Below are 20,449 nucleotides of genomic sequence, written 5' to 3'. Positions count from 1 at the left end.
TGGCAAGTGCTGAAGGTGGGCAGGGGGGTTTTGTTTGTTTCAATTTAGTCCATTTCATGTAAACAAGCTAATAATTATCCTCAGATTGACAAGTAAAAAGGTTGCAGTTCCAAGTGTAAAGGACTGTGTTTCCAAGAGTTTTTTCAGCCACACCACAGCCAGCGTGAAAGATGGGGAGGAGAAAAACCAAAGCACAGAACCAGGAAAGGTCTAATTGGGAGCCCTTAGCAGGGTTGGCTCTGGTGTCTCTAGACCAAAGAAAGCACACTACTGTTTAGTGAACCCTTTTTTTTTTGTTTTCCTCTTTTAATGGTGTGAAAAAAAGTGTTTTCTTCCTCTTCCCTTTGCTCAAAGACGGGTCTGTGCCTCAGGAACGTAGATTTCAATGCTGTCCGCGCTCTCAGTGGCAGAGTTTTGTCGAACGGAGGCAGCGCGCTTGGCTGCCATGAGGCGTTTGCGAGCTTCCTGGCGCTGCTTGTCCACCGAGTCAGATGCCTTATCCCGGTTTAGCTGAGATTTCGGTTTAGCTGGCTTCTTTGGAACAGGAGGGGGTGGTTTCTTTTCTTCCTTTAGGGAGGAAGAATAGCAAACATGTAGAAAAACAGAATCCATAACTCTCAATATTACACAGCACAGACAGAAGTGGATTTTTAAAAATGAAGTACAGTTGCTAGTGCATCTACGTATCAATAATCCCACTCCTGCCTCCTTTATTTTGCAGGTAGTTCTCGACTTATGACCACAATTGGGAACAGAATTTCCACTGCTTAAGCAGGGTGGTTGTTAAGTAAATTCACACCCGATTTATGATCTTTTTTGTCATGGTTGTTAAGTGAACCACTGCAGCTGTTAAGTAAATCACATGGTCATTAAGAAAATCTGTTTTCTCTCATTGACTTTGCTTGTCAGAAGCCAGGCGAGAAGGTTGCAAATAGTGATCACATGACACTTCCCCCCCACCATACTGCAACTGTTATACATACATGCCAGTTACTAGGTAACCAAATTTTGATCCCCTGACCCCGGGGAAGCCACGATGGTCTTAAGCAGGGGGACTGCTCAGAGGTTGTTTTTTCCAGTATCGCTGCAACTTTAAATGATTGCTAAACAAATAGTTGTAAGTCGAAGATTACCTGTATTTCTTTTCCCTTATCTTTGATGAGTTTTCATATACCAAATTTAAACTAAGGAATGCAAACCATTAATTAAAAAAGCTAACAGTTTTGCTTCGCCCCCCCCAATTTAAATCTACTTTGTATGACTAGATTTTAATCTAAAATTGCTTTCAATGATTATGTGAGAAATATTTTTTTAAGGCAAAATAGAACAAAATTGCCAAAATCCCATCACTATTAGACTAATTTAAGGCAATAAAATTCAGGCTATGTTTAATCAAATTTGAAATAAAATAACTATCTTGAAGTTCCAGTTACATTATTCAAAGTGACAGAATCAGCATATAACATCATTTATAAGCATCAGAGTTAAATTTAATATAGTAATAGAGAGACACAATAATGGACAGAACTAAAGTTAAGATTCAAAAAGAGGATGTCTGACAAGGAATCATGGATTGTTCATATGCTATATTATCTTTTACTACAGATATACAAACTTAGGAACAGAGAGAATCAATAGTTTTTAAAAGTAACTCCTCCATATCAGAAGTGTGGGAAAATGCCATAGCTTTGAGACATGGTTTCTGGACAAAAGGAAACTTTATTTTGGACTGAACCATTCCCAGGAAACCTTGAATTGCTTCTAAGTCAGAAGAGTTATTTGTGAAAATCATCAGATTCCCAACAGAAAGGTTCTGGGTAGACTGGATGGGAAATGGAACGTTCAAAACTTCTCTGAAACATTCTGTTCTCAAAATGGAGAGCTTTGCACATCCGTACCTTCAACTTTCTTTGCTCTTTGCTAGAGTTAAAATTGCAGTCAGGGGTATCCACAGCGGGAATAAAAAAAATCAAGGTAGTGATGGTAACCATGTGTTCGTACATCAAATTGAATCAATTTTCCAAGACAAACTACCAATTTGACATGACCATTTGAATTAAATCAGATGGAAGAGATTTACACTCAGGGAACACATCAAAGTATTTACAACATGCAACATGAGTACGAGCAAAGTAATTACACCAAAGTTGCTCCAAATTTTGCAAACTATCAGAACTATTTACACCTTTTTGGATACATTAATAAGGTAATATTGGAGGAATAATTGAAGTACTTCACATTTTATGTTAAACATTATTGTGAATAATCAAAATAACATAAGTGCTCTAAAGAAAACTTGTCAATTTCAAGTATAACAGGTGGATTTTACTTGGGAAAAGTATATTTCAAAATAATGTGGGAGAAGGATTCCTAAACTCAAAATAATCATATGTCTGGCTGCTTTTGTAGACATGCTAACAGACAGCAGTGCAGTAAGTTATTCTGAACAATTCTTGCTGGCTCTTGAAAGAACTTCACAAGCTTTCAGTCCAGACAATGCACAATTTGAACTGTGTTGGTATGAAAACCTAAGTAGCATCAGATATGATTAGTATTTAGGTACGAGATCTCCAAGAAATACTAGATCTGTAGGCTAAGTTGAGAGTTGATTATATCTTTGCACTGTTGCCAAAAACCCCATGGACATGTCCATGAAGTCAACTTCAATCAAGCTTGATATGAAGGTGTATATATATTAAGTTCTACACTGCTTAAATCTAGTGCCTATTTTTGCTCCTAAATCAATCTGTCAGGGTTCGGAGGTAATCTTTGGAAAGAGTCCTCCTCTATCCAACGTAAAGCAAAGGAAGTGGTGTCCCATTTATGGAATTGCCATTACAGAGATGTTTGCCTTGCCCCAGTATGCTATTTTCTCAGTAACAACTGGATTTTTTTACTATAATTTTTTAAATGTACAATCATTTTAACAAATTGTAAAATATCATATTATATAGAGATTTGCACAGGATGTCTGGAAGCATGGCAGTACAGGCAATAAGATGTTTAACATGGACAAGAAAGATTCTATATAAATCCACAAAAACTGCATCATCTATACTGCAGGAGTTTGGCTTTGGTGTTCTTGATGCTTACCTTCTTCTCCAACGGCTCTGTCACCTGCCAACCGTTAGCTTTTAGGTGGTACAGCTCATCAAATTTCATGCTGATGTCTTCAATGGACAGCTGTAAGAGATCCCAAAACCCTGCAAGGTCCTGTGCTGTGGGCCTAGGATTGGAATTGGGGTTCTGCAGTGAACAAATAAGGTAGATGAAGTTCCCCTAAAATGTTGCAGTTCATTTAGAATTAAAAAATGAATTGAACTTGACTAGAATTGCAGATAGTTTTAAAGTTCATGCTAACAGTAATGAACAGATCCAAGTTCAGGTCCGTTTCTATGCATGATTTGAATGCAAGTAGCATGTGCAATTTGGTGAAATGGACTTTTATTTCTTTTATATCAATGTTTCACTACATAACAGAGTAGGCTGTTATTATTGTCAATACTATTTGTTGACTGTTCCTGCATTTGCCAAGCAAAGAAATTTCTCAAGAGCAATAGGGCAATTGCATTGTAGTCTATTCTGAACAAGAATCAAGGTCTATTCCTTGCCGTCACAGATAACTATTCATAGCAAAGAATCTAATACAATACTTATCTTCAATTTCTTACTTCCAAATCTTCAGGAGAATCAAAGGCAATCTTTATAGCACCTTGAATTGCACCCAGAGGCAAAGTGGTAACCCATGCAGCACACAGAGCAGAAGTATGATGTGTGTCCTCCTAGAGGCATACTAACCACCTGTGCTGTTATATTTTGCATCCACTGAAGCCTCAGGATACTCTTCAAGGGGAGCCCCATGTGCAGCACACTGCAGTAGTCCATTTGGGAGGTGACCAGGGCATGAGTAACTGTGAGCAGCCTCATGATCCAGGAATGGGTGGAACTGCTGCGCTATGTAAAGTTATACAAATGTCCTCTTAGCCACAACTGCCACCTGCTCCTTAAGCAATAATCATAAATCCAGAAGGACTCCCAGATTATGCACTGGATCTGCCACCTTATCCACACCAAAGATAGTAAAGTCCCAGATCCAGAAGGACCTAAGACTCAAAGCCACTCGGTCTTGCCCCCTATCCTGCTCATTTCAGAGAATATTCAAAAGTGCAAGCAATGCCATTTCTGTCCCATGCACAGAGTTGAATACTGACTGAAAGGGGTCCAGATAATTTGCTTCATCCAGAATCTGTTAAAGTTGCTGCATAACCTTCCCTGAAATAGGGAGGTTCTTGAGGAGAGATGAACCAATACTTCCTTGGTTCATTCATCTAATTAGAATGATGAATACACCACCAATCCACATGTCATCTGCCAGGCAGTCTTAGCCAATCAGCAGAGACATGAATCTAATGAGCTAGTAGCTGAGCTCCTAGTCATAAGGATACTGTCCACATCTGAATGCCCAGTCCATTAAACCATTCCCTATAACAGGGCAAGCTTTTGCCCCAGGCATATCCATAAGGACCTGCACCAAAGCTAGTGTCTAACTGGGAATGAATTCAAGTAATTTTGGCTGACAGATGCTCTGAAAATTTCTCTGCACAATGAATCTCTTGAGTTCTCTCCACCCAGAAGAGCTTGAGTCACCCAGAACAAGGCCACTGGGCAGCAATCCACAGATGCAATAAGGACAGAGATGTATTGTCTGCCACAAGGTAAGACTCCTATTCGGTTGAGTTCAGTCTTTGTTGACCTCCAGTTGTGCTTTAGACATCTCTTCTCCCATTTCTTCTTCCTTAGCTGTTCCATAAACCATGGAAAGTAGCAGAATCCATGGGAAGGGAGAGTGTCACATGGGCACATGCTGATTCAAGTTCATAGCCGCCCTCTTGTACCAAGTGGTAATTAAGGTCTCAGTTGGATTATGAAACAGACCATCACAAACAATCCCAGTTCCCTCTGCAACTCTTCTGGATCCATTCATTGTCAGGGGTGGACCAATATTATCTGCACTCTCTCTGAATCCAATTAAATAACCACCCCAAAGTGGAGATGGGTGGTGTAAGACTATATGCCATGCTGGAGTAGTGAGTTTGATACAAATAACAGAGATTTGCACACTCACCAAGTTTTGGTCACAGAGGCCACGGAATTGCTGGAATTTCTGTGACATTAGTAGTTGTGCACTGCCCACTGCACTGAGGACTTTGCCTAAGACTGAATAGGAGAGAAAGAAAGACAGAAAAACAGTCAAGCAAGATAAATAATTCAAAAACAGAAAATTCCAGGAGAGTTAAGGTAAAAAGACCTCTTTTGACCTTTCTGCATATTTATCTTCCCTCCCCCCTTCCAAGAACAGAACTGTTTCTCACTCAGAGCCATTAAAGGCAAGCCATTACAAATGACTTCTGGTTTCTTTGTCAGTGCATGTTTGGTTAGCCCATGTTCTTTCTACTGCCAACATTTGTACTGCCTGTACAGAAATGGCAGGCAGTCACACTGCTGCATGACACTTTGTTTATGATAGAAGGCCAGTGAAGTCTTTAGGGGAGGCAGAGAAAATTGATTTCCAACGCTATTTCCCCCTCAACTCTTTTCACAGTATTTGTGGCTACAAAGTGAACATTCAAGAATCCAACTTTCTAAGCACAGGTTTGTGACCCAGGACTTCTAATCATCCTAGGTTTGTCAACTCTGATGTGTGGATAGAGTCCAACAGCCTATATTTCCTAACAAGTGAAAAATTTAGAAATTGGTTTGTTGCCAAAAAGAGATTTAGAACTTCCTGGCCTACTCTCTTCCTAACCACACAGAAAAAAAGATTCCTATTTAAAACTCCACGTACTGTACATTTAACTTTCTTCAGAATTATAGAGTACTGATGGCACCATGGCATCTTTCTAAATGAAAGAAAGATGCAATATTTCCCTCCAGGGTATCAGTGAAAACAAAGAAGTGGCACACCACATCAATTGGAACAACTATTTTCTGCATTGACTATGGTTAATCACAACTGAAATCTAAAAAAAAAAAAAAGGAATTAGGATATACAGAGTTCTGCTGTTTGTCTGCACAATCCCTAACATATAGAAATAGACCTCCTTCCAATAACTTGCTTTTGGGCCCAGCTTTGCACTCGTGGCATGGAAAGATTTTGCCCATTTTAAGCTTCAAATCTCACTAAAGCCAGGTTATCATCCTTGCTCACCTTCTTCAGAGAGATTATTCTCTTTAGTCTCTTGGTCCATCTGTCGACACCACCCTTCCAACCTTTCTGTCTCTGCCTGCAGTAGCTTCTGAAACCAGTAACCATCCCTTCGGCAAGCTCCCGGCTGTGTTGGTTCTGATGGAGTGTTGGTGGATGTTTCAAGCCAAGGATCAGGAGGAGGGAGAGAGGAAGGTTCCAGGGCTGGGTCATTGCTATCTCCATAGGAGAGGTTTTTCTTGCTCTCAGAGGGCATGGCTGCTTGCCTCGTGTTAGCATCAAGGTTGTTGGAGTTGTTGCAGGGGGAACAATCAGCAAGGTTTCTTTCAGATGATTTACAGGTAGAATTATTCAGGTCTTGAGAGTCAGAATCTGTATCCTGTTTGTTGGACATGCTGTGAGAGTGGCTGTTGCTATAAAATGAAAGAAGGTCAAGAGACAATCAGGAAAAGCAGCCCTTACAGAAGGGACTGGATCTATTCCCCAGCACACACAGAGACAACAATATGTATTTGTTTATGTGTCTGCAGCTGAACTGCATTTCCTTGCCCATCTTTCCCTGCACACAAATACACACACCATACATGCAGACAGACGAAATTATAAGGTTGCCTGCTTACTGCAGTAGGCCATCCAAACAAAAACCGGCACGCATCTATAATTACATCTCCTGTTCTATTGTTCAGTTCAGACTTCCAATGATTCTCTTACATGACTAAGCCTCTTTGTTTTGGTGAGAGCACTTGCTGTTGAGAAAGTGTTTGGGGGATCACCACTACCCAAACGGTGATTTGGAATAGGAAAAAAGAAACTAAACTATAAATTGGGAGATTGCAACTGCATGGTTTTTTTTCCTTTAAAAAAAAAACCTGTGTCTTCCACTTACCGCCACTCGTCCTCTACCTGTACCCCGATGGACTGGAATTTGGTGGCTGATGGAGGGAGCTCCTCTTTTGCCACTGGTTGAAGGCAGTCAACCTTATTAACAAAAAGATACAAACAAAAAAACAAAAACACAAAAACTTGCTGCTAGAATTCACATTAGAAGGGGAGAGGCATGCATGCACACAAACACACACATAGTGATCATGCAGACACCACACATCAAAAGGCAGCAAAACTGTTTTGTTAAGATCAGGAAGAATGGAGCCAATCAGATATTTAATGCCCAACACTGACTCAGAGTGTCTAAAAGTTCTGAATGGGGGTGGGGGAAAAAAGAAGGAAAATTAGGCTTACGGCTCTGTAGCTAAAGTTACACTGTCCTATTAAGAGACAACTTTAAAAGGCAGTTTTCATTCATTTTCGATTCTGTTTACTAGGTTAATTTTTAACTGAACAATTAGCTACCCATAATTCAAAATTCTGTATTTAAAAGTCAAAGGTGAAATATACTGTTAAATAAAATGATCTAAAAGAAATGTTATAGGTATGAGAACAGAAAATTTATAGGTATGAGAACAGAAATGCAACCAAGGCAGATTACTGATATCTATATATCTATAGATATCTAATGTATCTACGGTATTTATTTGAATACGAGCTGCATTTAGAGTCAAGCTTTATCATTGCACTAAGACATAAAAAGGAAATACCTTTGCCTAAATGCTGCTTAGATTGTTCAACAGGCCTTAGTATAATTGGTTTGGAGAGAAATGTATTGATGTTGTTGTAACTGATATTTTAATTTTTTTTTAATTGTTACACATGCATGTGGGCAGAAACCCAAACTGCATCAGTTCTCTATTTGCATAATGGATGCCAATTGCACCAAAAGCTTATGCAGATTTGCTCAACAAATCTTTGCTCCTTAAAGCCTTTTGGTGAAGGCATATCAGGTGCACCAAGGGCAGTGCAACTAATTCCAACGTCCCACCGCTTTTTATTCAACATGGAAAGTCTTGAGTATTCTTAAAACTCAGCAAACATATCATTCAGAGCTATCTTTGTGACAATGTAGCACCAGGATCAAAATATTACATAGAATAACAGATTGGCACGATGCCAAAGGGAGTGTAGTCATTTTCTGAAAATGCTCTTTTAAGCAAGGGTAAATAAATAGTAGAGGATTTCAGAAATGGGAAACTCTTGTGCCACAAAAAGAGCCAGTTATTATAAAGAGGTTGTCAACTTCTAGTCATGCTGGGTGGTGGTGGTGCTAGTTTCATGGCAGTTAATTCTGCAGACACCCCAGGCTGCTCAATCCCATGTGAAACCTATCTCTGTTCACTATTACAGGATTCCTGTTTGCGTCCTCGTCCTTCTAAAGCAGTGTTGCTCAATCTTTCCGGGTTTGTGGACCGGTGGGCGGGGAGAGAAGATGATTCCACTTGAGGGGAGGGCAAGCATGCTCGCAGCTCCATTTACACAAGAATGGAGCTCTGCGTGTGCGCTTGCACGCTACTTCTGCGGCCTGGTTCTAAACAGGCTGCAGCCCAGTACTAGGCCGTGGCCCGGGAGTTGGGAACTCCTATTCTAAAGGGCTGCTACTGTATCAGGAAAATGTTATCACAAAACCACCTATAAAATAGCAAGTATTAATTTATTAAACAATCCCAAATTAATCCTCTTTTTGTTGCTGGATACAGATAGTCCTTGACTTATGACCACAATTGGGACCAGAATTTTGGTTGCTAAGCAATGGAAATTTAAGGTTGTTAAGTGAGTTGTGCTTGAATGTATGACCTTTTTTGCCACTGTTAAGTAAATCACTGCAGTTGTTAAGTGAATCACATGGTCATTTATCAAATCTGACTTCCCTCATTGACTTTGTCAGAAGCAGACTGGGAAGATGCAAATGATGCTCACATGACCTCTGGACCTGGCAACTCTTCATAAATATATTGGTTGCCAAGCATCTGGATTTTGATCACACAAGGATACTGTGATGGTCATAAGTGCGAGGACCGGTCCTAAGTCACTTTTTTTTAGTGCTGTTGTAACTCTGAATGGTCCCTAAATGAATGGTTTTAAGTCAAGGACTACCTGTAGTATAACATTCTTACCATGTTCATTAGATTGCCTAGAAATTTCCATGGTGTTAAATGGCTACATTCCTTATAAAATATAAGTAGTGATTATTTGATAGAAAGCTGTATCAGACATGGCAGAATGCTATGCTTAACAGTTTCAATAGTTATGTAAAATGTCTTTTTCAAAATTCCTGTATTAGAATATCTGCAAAGGCAAAGCCCAAACTAAGTGACATTTTATTGACTGTCAAGCAACAAGCATCTGATGATGTTTATGATGTGAAAAGGAGAATAACTGGGTTTATTTTAAATATCTTTTGTCAGAAGCAGGCTGATTAGATTTTGTAAAGCACATGCATTCTCTCTACAGCAATTTGGGAGAGCTAAAATGAAAGTCACATGCATACAGACACCTTTGATTCCCGAGCTTCCTTTTGTGACCATTTCTTCGATCAAAAAGGAAGGCTAAATATTTGGTTGGTCATCAGTTTATTTAACATCAATTATTTTATCTCAGGGCACACAAGTGGGACATTTATTTCCAAATATGATGCTTTTCCACGCTTTCATGTAGTCTAATTAGTAGGGAAATTTCCTAAAAGCCTCATCAGGATGTTATGCTCGCTTCCTCTCCTGCTTTAGAGTTCCATTCTTCTATGGCAGGGGTGGGAACTATGGCCCCTTTATGACTTGTGGACTTCAAGTTGAAGTCCACACGTCATAAAAGAGCCATAGTTCCCCACCCCTGTTCTATGGCCTATTATCTTATTCTGCAGAAGCATGGCCAAACTTTATGGCAGCAATGCTCAAATAAAATAATTCTCTGCATTTTACATTTACCATACCAATTCAGAGATATATCTCCTGCTTCTGTCTGCGACAACTACATGCCTTTGCTAATGATTCCATGTATACTTTGACCAAAAATTATCTACCTTTGTTTTTTCCCAAGCTAAATCTCTGCAAATTTTTACAAATAACTTCAACCTTAATTATCACTGACAATTCTAGGAAACGTAAGTAATTTAGAGATTACTTCTGTTTAGAAATACCTTAAGGGATGAGCTTAGTTCTACCTGCTGTCTTTGTCTGTGACATCCTATACATCAGAATGGGTATGGTGATTTATTCCACCTAGGCATGGTGATCCAAAGGGAATGTATCAGAATGAAACAATTTCCTCAAATACAGAGCTTGCACATTTTTTCCGAATCTTTGTGTTGCTTAATTTATCCAATGGCATTTTTTCTCAAATGTGCCCCCCCCCCAGGATTTTATAAAGCCAAATCACTCCAGAAGCATGCAGTAGCATTGACCCCAGTGCAGTTAAACAGGTATGCACATTTAGAGAAATGTTACAGTAAGATCATCTTCTAGTACTAATGAAAACAAACAGGTCCATACTTGTATTCCTATAGATGACAGCTTCCTTTTGGGGATGTTCTCCACCTTTGGTTCTTCGTTAGTCAACGTTCCTTTGTCACTCTTCAAGGATGCATTTTTCTGAGGTAACTCAGGAGGCTCATTGGCTGGAGTGGTGATGTTTCCTCTCGTTACGCTAGGTGGCCTATTACTGTCTAAGCTATCTGAAGAATTGCTCAGTCCCGACTGGCTGTTGACTTCACTCTTGTGGTCCTGGTTGTCCAGGTAGTTGTCTTGTGCCGATTCAGTGCTGCTCTGCACCGTGACAGAGATGAATGGCTTTGAGGTGGTCCGAGGTGGGACTGGTGGTGGCGTCTTTTTATAGCCCACTAGGCATGCCGAACCTGCGACAGTGGAAGCAAGGAAGTGTGAAGGGATAGGAGGGTCATGGAAGAAAGAAAAAAAAAGCAGCAAAAAGATCTAGTGAATAGAGAGCAAATGCAAATCTCTGTATTAAGAGAAGCTCATAAGCACCACTGCAAAATGCCCCAGTCTAACCAGCAACAAAGCACACAGCAGCCCAAACAAAGCACGCTATTAGCCAGCACTACCTTGCTGTGAAAATCAAGGGGAACATTATAACACAGACTGGAAGATAATAAAGAAGTGAAGAACGCCCTTCTAGAAAGCTATAGAGCAAGATTAAGTTGCTACAGAGCCACCTTGGCAGCCTGCAGTTTAAATTTTGTATTTAAGCTTCTGGTTAAGCCACCCTCTTGGTATTTGAAAGGATCAGTTGACAGCCTTGGTATCTTGACTAACTGATACACCTAAAAAAGGAAAAATGCCACAAAAGGATTCTGTCAGGAAATATACATATTCTTCATGATTTTGTTAATAAATAAAATTATTGTGTATTAAAGCTCTAAGTCTGATGGCTACCTGTATTCTAGAGCTAGAATGAAGAGGATTTCCCCATTTTTTTCACGTAGAATGTATAAAATATTCAAGAAATATAGTTATATTCATCTGTCATAGCCAAGACAGACTCATTGAAGGGGTGCCCAAATGTTTCCACCTGCCATATTCATCGTTTTCTTATTTTGAATCAGTAAATCTCAAATATTATGTATTTGCAGAAAGGTTTTGGGTTAAATTTTTGTACATATAGAGGTTGTTCCAGCCTCTGTTCATTAGGAATTCATTCAAGCATACAATTTGATCAAAGGTGCCTAAATGTTTGTATACAGCTGTACATGTTGGCTACTTTCTTTTAATTCATATAGAATTTTAGGTTTCAAGCATTTCCCCCCAGAAAATAGCATCTCAGAAGTTGGCATTTCCTATGAGTAACTATCAAATAATTCCAGACAAGCATTTGTTCCCTTTAATCTTGGCCAATACCGAATCGCTTGCTGACAGTGAGCCAAGATTCTTTTTTTTTAATGGTTTTTTTAGGTACTGTACTTTTTGGCAGGATCCCATTTTAATAAATCAACACAAGAGCCAAGAACTATTTTTCATATGTATCTTTTTTCTTTTCCCCCTAAGACTTATTTTTGAACACTATAGCTTATATTTTTAGGGTTTTAATATTTTGGATAATTTTATTGTAGCAGATTTTTAAATGATTTTATTGTGGCAGAGAACAACAATTATAGTGAAAGATCTCTCTGTTGAAAGGATAACAGTGTTGACATTTTGGAACCCAAAGTGCCAGCATATGTATTTATGAGTTTTTAATGTATTTACTAAGAAAAACTGAACTGAAATCAAATGCATTTCTCACTGTTTGAAAAGAAAGGTAAGTATACATGTTCTGATGCAAAATGGAACAACTGTTTATGGGGCCCAAAGTATCCTAAGCCAGCTTGAATAAACTGACCAAGTATTACTCAGTTCTACCCAGTATAAGGCCTCCTGTCTATAATAGGATGTCTTTAACCCCCAATGTTAAGTGGAAAACCTGGATTAAAAAGTCCACATACGTTCCAATATTCCATCTTCATGATTCACAATAATTTGTTTATACACTTTCAGTGTTGTAAAAAATCGTAACCTTATATTAAGGATCTTATACTTCCAGTAAATATACCTACAAGAGAAATCTATCTTGTGATATCTACATATACAGGAGTTATCGGGGGTGGGGGTGGGGAACAAAGATGGTTTCTGAAGTGTTGACACATGTGTATTCAGCACTGGAAAGAGAAAATCTAAAGTAGTTTGTAAATTTACAGCTAATTGTTACAATGCAAAGAAGGACAGATTCATTTAAAAAAACAAACAGATAATTAAGCAAATTGATTAAGAGCCAAATCATTCATTGTAGTGAAGAAAATACATATAGAAAAAAGCACAATATAAGAAAAAATAACTTTTATATCTGTCACTTCTAATTCACTTATCTTTGTTAAGAGTAGCCAATGACTTATAGTTTAATCATGCTCACTTTGGCAGCACATCTACTATTTATTTAATCAAAACCAGCTTGAGATTGTGAATCTACTCCATATAAAAAAATCCTTGTTGTAGTATGACTCCTGATTGGACTTTAAAGCCATTCCATTTGCATGTATCCAGCTTTCCAGATACGTTTTCAATATTGCTATATTTAATAGATTATACGCTTAAAAAATAAACAAACTAGGAAATAACGGACACAAGAACTAAGTATCTACTAACTGGGAAAGCTTTGATTAAAATAATTTTAAAATATTAGGATTTTTGCATACTTTGAATTTTGAGAGTATATTTTATGTGTTCTGATAAAATGGCTGCTGTGGATGTGGCAATAATAAAACATGCATTTACTGGAAGGCAAACAGTTGAGACTGTTCCTTACCAGCTCCTCCAGTCTCTCTCATTGGTCTCCAATGCTTATTTGTGTTTTTCAAGACAAATGTTAAGGTGTTGATTAGGCCTGGTAGATCCAGATTCATGTTCGTGCTATGGAACTAAGTTGATAACTTTGGGCCTGTCATTTTCCCTAAGCCCAACTAAATTCACAGGCTTCTTTCTGTGCTGTAAAGATAAAATGAAGGGTGATTCTGTGTACACCACTTTGAGTTCCTAGGAAAAGTTGTAAACATAAATCTGTAGCCCAGAAGCTTGTAAATTAAGATAATTTACAAGATAAATTACAATTATAATTTAGTTAAGATAGAGTGCCATTGTTTTTTCATCATTTTATTTATTAAGTTTTTATGCCACTCATCTTTCTATCCAGAGCGACTCATACTAGCTTCCATGTAAAATAAAATCAGTAAGGTATGGAAGCTGATAATGTGTCATTTGATTCTATGAATTGGGTCTTGCATAATTAGGTATATTTATCAAATTAGATCTAATTCTCAATCATACCCAAGTTTACATATGTCAAATTCATTCACCTTTCATCCTGAAAGATCTCAATGCTTTCATACAACGTTCTATTTCATTTTCTGAAATAGGAGAATGTAAGTAACACATATTNAGCAGGGCGTTTCAACCAGTGGTACGGGTACTACCTGTGGTACATTGGCACCTAGCAGGTGGTACGCGATCATCCTAGAAAAGTGGTTGCGGGGGAGGGGAATGAACTGAACCAGTGGCAGCACTGTACAAGCCTGAGCGAGAGATGGCTGGAGCTGCAGGGGTGTCCGGGCTCAGCGGAAGCGCCAGGATCAGCGCCAGGCTCCAGCTGGAGCTCAGTGCTGATCCTGGTGCTTCTGCTAAGCCCTGAAGAAGTACCAATCAGCTGGAAAGCAGCACTGATCCTGGTGCTTCTGCTGAGCCCAGAAGAAGCGCCGATCAGCTGGAATGTTGCAGCATCTCCAGGGTCTTGTGATTTACATTCAGATGCTTGGCAACTGATTCATATTTATGACGGTCAGTGTCCCAGGGTCATGTGAAGTGACCAAAACCTGCTGCAACCACCCAGCAGATGGGGGGAATAAAAAACAAACACCCCCAGCCCACCCCCGCTGCCAATCCTCAACAGAAATGCTCACAACAATGAAAACCTCGGACAGAAGAAAAAGCGCGGCCGGGCAGGCAGGCAGGTGTCTTGCTCGGCTGTGGCTTGGGGGGCACTTTTTTCAGTGCCATTGTAACTTCGAACAGTCACTAAGCGAACTGTTGTAAGTCAACAGTTGTAAGTCAACAGTTGTATTTTATCACTTTTTTCCTTTTTTTTTTTTTTGGTCATCAAGTTTTTGACACCTTGCTAGGCAACTGGTGGTACTCGGATGTTGCCATATCCTAAAAGTGGTACAATGGGTGAAAAGGTTGAAAAGCCCTGTTCTAAAGTACACTATTTCAAGAATTTCAAACGATGACAAATGAAAATCATTTATCTCAATGACAGGGTTTATACATCATGCAGCTTAGCCATAATATGATTTGTGTGTGTGTGTGTGTGTGTGTGTGTAGGATTGCTCTTGTAAATCTAGCCAACCGTGGCTTATTTACCAACTATGATTAAATAAATCATAACATGTAAGCAACATGCGAAGATAACTCAGATAATGTTATTATGTTTTTGCCTTACTGATTAAACAATGAAGCTAATCACTATTAGGTAATAAATTCAGTCAAAATTTACCTCAGATTGCTAACATGTGTTTGATATCAATGATATCTCTGGGATAAAATATATGTATGCTAGTGATAAATTTCTTAAATTTTCTCAGCACAAAACAAAGAATATAATGTACAAATTATTTAAAATGAAAACAGAGACCATTAAAATAGGTTACATGGCAGTTCACATGGGCAGCTATTCATTTTTCTTTAGGGAAACGAGCAATATTCTTCATGGATGTGATGGGGGGCAAGGGGGGTCCAAGCATTTAGTTATGTGAACCATGCAATGAACCCACAACCATACCCGGTGATTCCTGCTATCTTCCAGTGATGTTAGGCATTCCTTTCTCTGCTTGCTGTTTCTTTCTAAGCAAACACAAGTATTTGAAGAACAATGACTCACTTTAAACAGAAGTGCCAAATATAGGCAACTATTATAGCTAAGGATATAAAGCTGTAATTCTTTCTTGTTAATCCACACTTTAATCCAAAATCTATTTTTATCATGTGTGGTTATTGTTGTTTCACATATAATTTGCCAACATGGAATAAACAGCCAGTTTCTTATTTAAATAATGCAACACAGTTATTGAAAACACTTGGAAATTATGTTAATCGCTCAGTGACTACTGGCCCCAACCCAGAGTTTTCTTGACAACAGTTCAGAAGCAGCTTCCCACTGCCTTATATTGAAGTATTTTGACTTCCTGATCTAATCTACAGGCCCAGTACAAACTCAAATGATACTGGAGCCTTGGGTATAAAACTGAAAGTACAGATTCTATGTGATTCAATAAAAAATTCTGAAATATATTTCAGAATGCATGAATGAATGAGATTTGGCTTAGATTTTGTAGGAGCCTTCACATGGTACTCTCTTAAAATAATCCTTCACTCATCACTAGGACCAAAGAAATGAATGTAATTTTCTAAATTTAGATGGTGGAGGTGATTAATTGATTCTACTTCAGATGAAAACCTACAATTCCCAGCTAAGCAAAGTGTCTGTCTGATTCTCTAATTACCTGCCATTATCAATACTAAGTAGAACTTGTTCAAATCCTTCTTGATCATCTCTGATGATTTGTAATCTGCAAAGTTTTTTTTAATGGGTCAGAAGGAAGTTTTTGTTTCCCAAGCTAGGTAAGAAACATGTATGAGTGGTAGAGTTTGATCCCAGGCAAAGCTAGGGGAAAAGCACCCAATCCTGATGTTTATAATACTTTAGTCTTAAAAAGGAAGAAATCTAAATCAGTACATAGTGCAAGATATTTCTATTTCCCATCAGAAAGTAAAGCAGTTTCAGTAAGAGTGAGAACATACCAATACATTTCAATGAAGAGCATAAGAAGATATAGAAAGCAAAGTTTAACTCATCAGAATATATTCTTGGTGCCTGCTAATGGAATGAAATTGATCAATAATTCCTTTGAAACATCTCTAAATCTAACCTATGGTTCTAAAAGTTTGATCTTGCCTTTTCACTGCACAATTCATTTAGAAGTTGTCTTTCACAATAAAACTCTCCCAATGTTAACAATACATGTCAAACCATTAAAATAAAATTAAAGCAATTAAAAAGTTAACAATTAAACAGAGGACCAGTAAACAAGGAGTTATAGATTCAAATCTTTCTCTAAAACTCTCTTTCTTCTCAGAGACAACAGATTTTTCCTGGGAATTCCCATAATACGATGTAGTTACTGTTTGAGGTTATGGAATTTTTATATTTATTTTATGTTATAAGAAAGGGCTTCTCATCCTAAGATTTATCTCTGTGGCCCGGAAATAACAATAACAACAACGAAGGAACAAGAGTATAGAGATAGTGACTTAGTAGTTAACATGTTTTACTAGGACTGAGGAATTCCAAGTTTAAATTCCCACTCAGATATGATCATGGCCTGGTACCTATCAGATTACCTACTTTATGGAATGTCTATGATGACAACAGACTGGGGGGAAACCATGAACCTGGAGGTAGAACAGAACATACACACAGCCCTTTCTAGACTAAGCTAATCTAAGTCAGAAAATAAAATATAAAAATTAAATTAAAGGCTAAGATGATGTGGGCTACAAACTGGTATATAAAATAAATGGGTTACTGTTTAAAGTGCAACAAAACAAATGTAATTGCAGAAAGCAAGTTTAAAAAGGAAACCCTCAGAATTATAAGCTAATCAAAAACCACACTGCACTTGTTTAATCACCTATCCATTGAGGCTGCAATTCAATGAAACGTTCATCAAAGACCACCATATCCTTTATTTACAAACTGATTTATGATTTCTTCTTTCACTGACAACCAAAAAATGAAGTAGGAAACAACTAAAAAAGGAGTGGGAGGATATGTTCTGTTTTTTGTTAATCTGTTGATTTTTTTAAAAAGAAAGAAATGCTTCAGAGGTGAAGGACAACATTAGCAACAGTCTTTATTATTCTTTAAATTGCAAGCAAAACAAACAGATCTAACTCTTTTTCCATCACTGGTTACAGATACCAATGATTATTTAATTCACAGCACCAGTGAACTTTTTCCCAACTATGATTCACCCTAAATACAAGATCAGAGAATCCTTTTCTGGTTGCTTTGAGATAAAAACTGCTAGAGCGACTGAAACAGTTACCAGCAGGCTATAAATTCTCACTCATCGATCCTGTCTAATCAGTACTAGGAAAAGTCATTAATGCACGTTCTATTACACCTTGCTACATTCTGAAGTATGGTATAGTCCGAAAGCCTGCAACTTGTGTACAGTCATACAAATTTATAAGGACTATGCAATTACATTTTCTGCCTTTAAGTCACTGCTTTCTCAATCTTTTAACTTTTAAATGTTGCTCTATATTAAAAAAATAAAATAAAATATAATTCTGTCCTGATAACAGGAAGCTAAAGAGCTATGTAGAAGCCTAAGTCATAAACTCAGTTCTCACATTATCATCTCAATCCCCGCTTTTCACCCAAGCAATGTCCATATAGCATGAAGCCAAACACTACTTTTCTCAAAAGAAAAGGCAGATAACCTCAAGAATTCAAACTAAATCTGTTGTTTTAGTGAGTGCTACTTTATTGAATACAATCCTTGATTTTTATTTATATTTAGTTGTTTTACATGGTTGTTGTACAATATTTTAATTGTTGGTTTTATTATATGCTGTATGAGATGGACAGCCATATTAATTTGATGCATAAACAAATAGATCCATATTTTACAGAAAACTCGGTAATATCAAATTTTAGGTACTGTATTTTAAAATATTTCCAGTTTATAAGCAGCCAAAGTTTTAAAAACAAGGGTAGAATGTTTGGGAAACTAAAGCCTAAGAATAATTAATCTAAGCACCAATACAAAATTGCCTGTTTTGACCTTAGTGTTGTTCAAAGATACAATAAAAAAGTATTTTTGAATAGCATGGTTATGATCATATATCCCCATAGCTCTATTTTCAATAAGCAACATTATGCAGAGAGGAGAAAGGAGTAAGACAAAGTATGCCAAAGGAATTAAAGCATGAGATAAGAAAAGAAAACATAGCTAACACTAGTTTACATCAACACTATTCACTGTATCTTTTCATATCCCTTCTATACTTGCAAACTAACTTTATTTTCACCATGCCCATACACCACTTCATATATTGCCTTTGTTCTTTAAACTTATTTAACACTCTCCTTTTCCAGAATCTTACCAATTCCATCCATCCACATTTTAGTTATCATTTTTCTATCAAGTCATTTATTCTTTCTTCACAGATTTGCAGTTTGATCCCTCTTCTTTCTCTTTCTATATAACAACCATCACAATGTACTTCTGAACTAGCCATTCAATCCATGTTGATTCAGCACACGTTCATTCTAGATTCTACTTGTTTGTTTTTTTCATCAAACAAACTTTTGGCAAACACCCCCATTCTCATTTCCATATAATAAAGCATACTCTTATGCAAATTTTTATTTTTTTCAATAAATATTCATTTGCAAAAAATCACATAGCCTTTGCATTTTTACCAGCACTTGCACATTTTGAAATTTCTCTATTCAGCTCCCTTTTTTAAGTCAACATTCATCTGTGGTATACAAATTCACTAACTTCCTCTAGTTTTTCACTGTTTATCTATGAACCAAAATAATTTACTCCATTTTTCTTGTCAACCTTGGGTTTTCACATATTAATTTTCACATTCATATTTCTTGTTACACCATATAGTATTCTTTAGGTTCTCATTCAACAAGCCATCATAATCTGCATTAAAAATATATACATTCACATTCATAGCCAACATGCCTCTGATGCCAAATTTATAAACTTTATACATTTATCCAGAAATACATTAAACAATCAAGGAGACAGAATATTTTGCCTTACTCTCTTTTTAGTACTGAACCATTTGCTAAGCATTCCATTTATTCTCATTCATGATTTATTTCCATCATATACAGCTTTTAACATCATTAGCAAAGAACCTTCAATTCCACATTTGTGCAAAACATTCTTAATTCAAGCCTATTGTCTTGATCATGTGCATTTTCTAAATCAACAAATGTACAATGAACTTTCTCATAGTCACACATTTTCAATTACATTGGCTTTCAAAATAGACTCTAAATTAAATATTTTATTTAATTTATATAGCTATCCATCTCATATATGTAAGATCCAGGTTTACACATAACTGGGGTAAAAAACTGGGTTTCAGTTGCATTACTAGCCAAGGAATCTGGCACAGATACTAGAAAGGGGTAGTCTATTCAATATCTTCTCCCTAATTAAAAAAAAAAGTTAAGTGAAAGCATAATTAATCCAGACTTTATTGAGACTATGTTTGCATACCATGTTACGTTATAATGTGATGTGGTCTGTCTTTATTTAGCATATAGTATGAAATTGGATAATATGACATATTCACTAGGCTATGTGGAGAGCCAGAATCAAAGGAATAATCTGATTCAGAAAAAAACATAAGTGTACTTGTCAGGAACCCAGTTAAATTAAACTTGTCTTTTCCTAAGCTCACATGGCTGCCTACTACAGCTGGTGCAAAAACTCAGGAAAGGGTGTATTTAGTTTAAGGTATTCCTGACAGGTGGTACATATACAAGACTCTCCTAGTCCCTAGCATCCAAATACCTGCAAAGCTCTAATAGTTATTAAGCAATAACTAAAAATTGCTTAGCATGACATGTAAACCAAGTCGCAGTCTAACTGGAAGGAACAGGATAGCTTTGAAAGAACATAAGAAAAAATGACAGCAAAAGCAGAGGGTCTTTTGTGTTATTACTTGTTATTCAGAAATTACGACCTTTGAGAATGCTGGGATCTTTTCTTCACCATTGGAA

General features: G+C 37.4%; 1 protein-coding gene across 2 annotated transcripts in view; it reads right to left on the bottom strand.

Moving 5' to 3' along the window:
- Positions 1–340: 340 nt before the first annotated feature.
- The window catches only part of DLGAP4 (DLG associated protein 4), a 125,679-nt gene continuing 105,570 nt past the window's right edge, over positions 341–20,449 (bottom strand). For both annotated transcript variants that reach the window (XM_015816992.1, XM_015816991.1), the window contains 6 exons: positions 10,582–10,943; positions 7,092–7,183; positions 6,209–6,618; positions 5,126–5,217; positions 3,094–3,246; positions 341–567 (listed from right to left, as the gene is read on the bottom strand). In XM_015816992.1, coding sequence (XP_015672478.1) covers positions 349–567; positions 3,094–3,246; positions 5,126–5,217; positions 6,209–6,618; positions 7,092–7,183; positions 10,582–10,943 — 1,328 coding nt within the window. In that variant the 3' untranslated portion in view covers positions 341–348. The remainder of the gene's footprint in view (positions 568–3,093; positions 3,247–5,125; positions 5,218–6,208; positions 6,619–7,091; positions 7,184–10,581; positions 10,944–20,449) is intronic.

The sequence above is a fragment of the Protobothrops mucrosquamatus genome, unplaced genomic scaffold (genome assembly GCF_001527695.2).
Source record: "Protobothrops mucrosquamatus isolate PMUCROS unplaced genomic scaffold, P.Mucros_1.0 scaffold547, whole genome shotgun sequence".
NCBI lineage: Eukaryota > Metazoa > Chordata > Lepidosauria > Squamata > Viperidae > Protobothrops > Protobothrops mucrosquamatus.
This window is presented reverse-complemented; position numbering and strand designations above follow the sequence as displayed.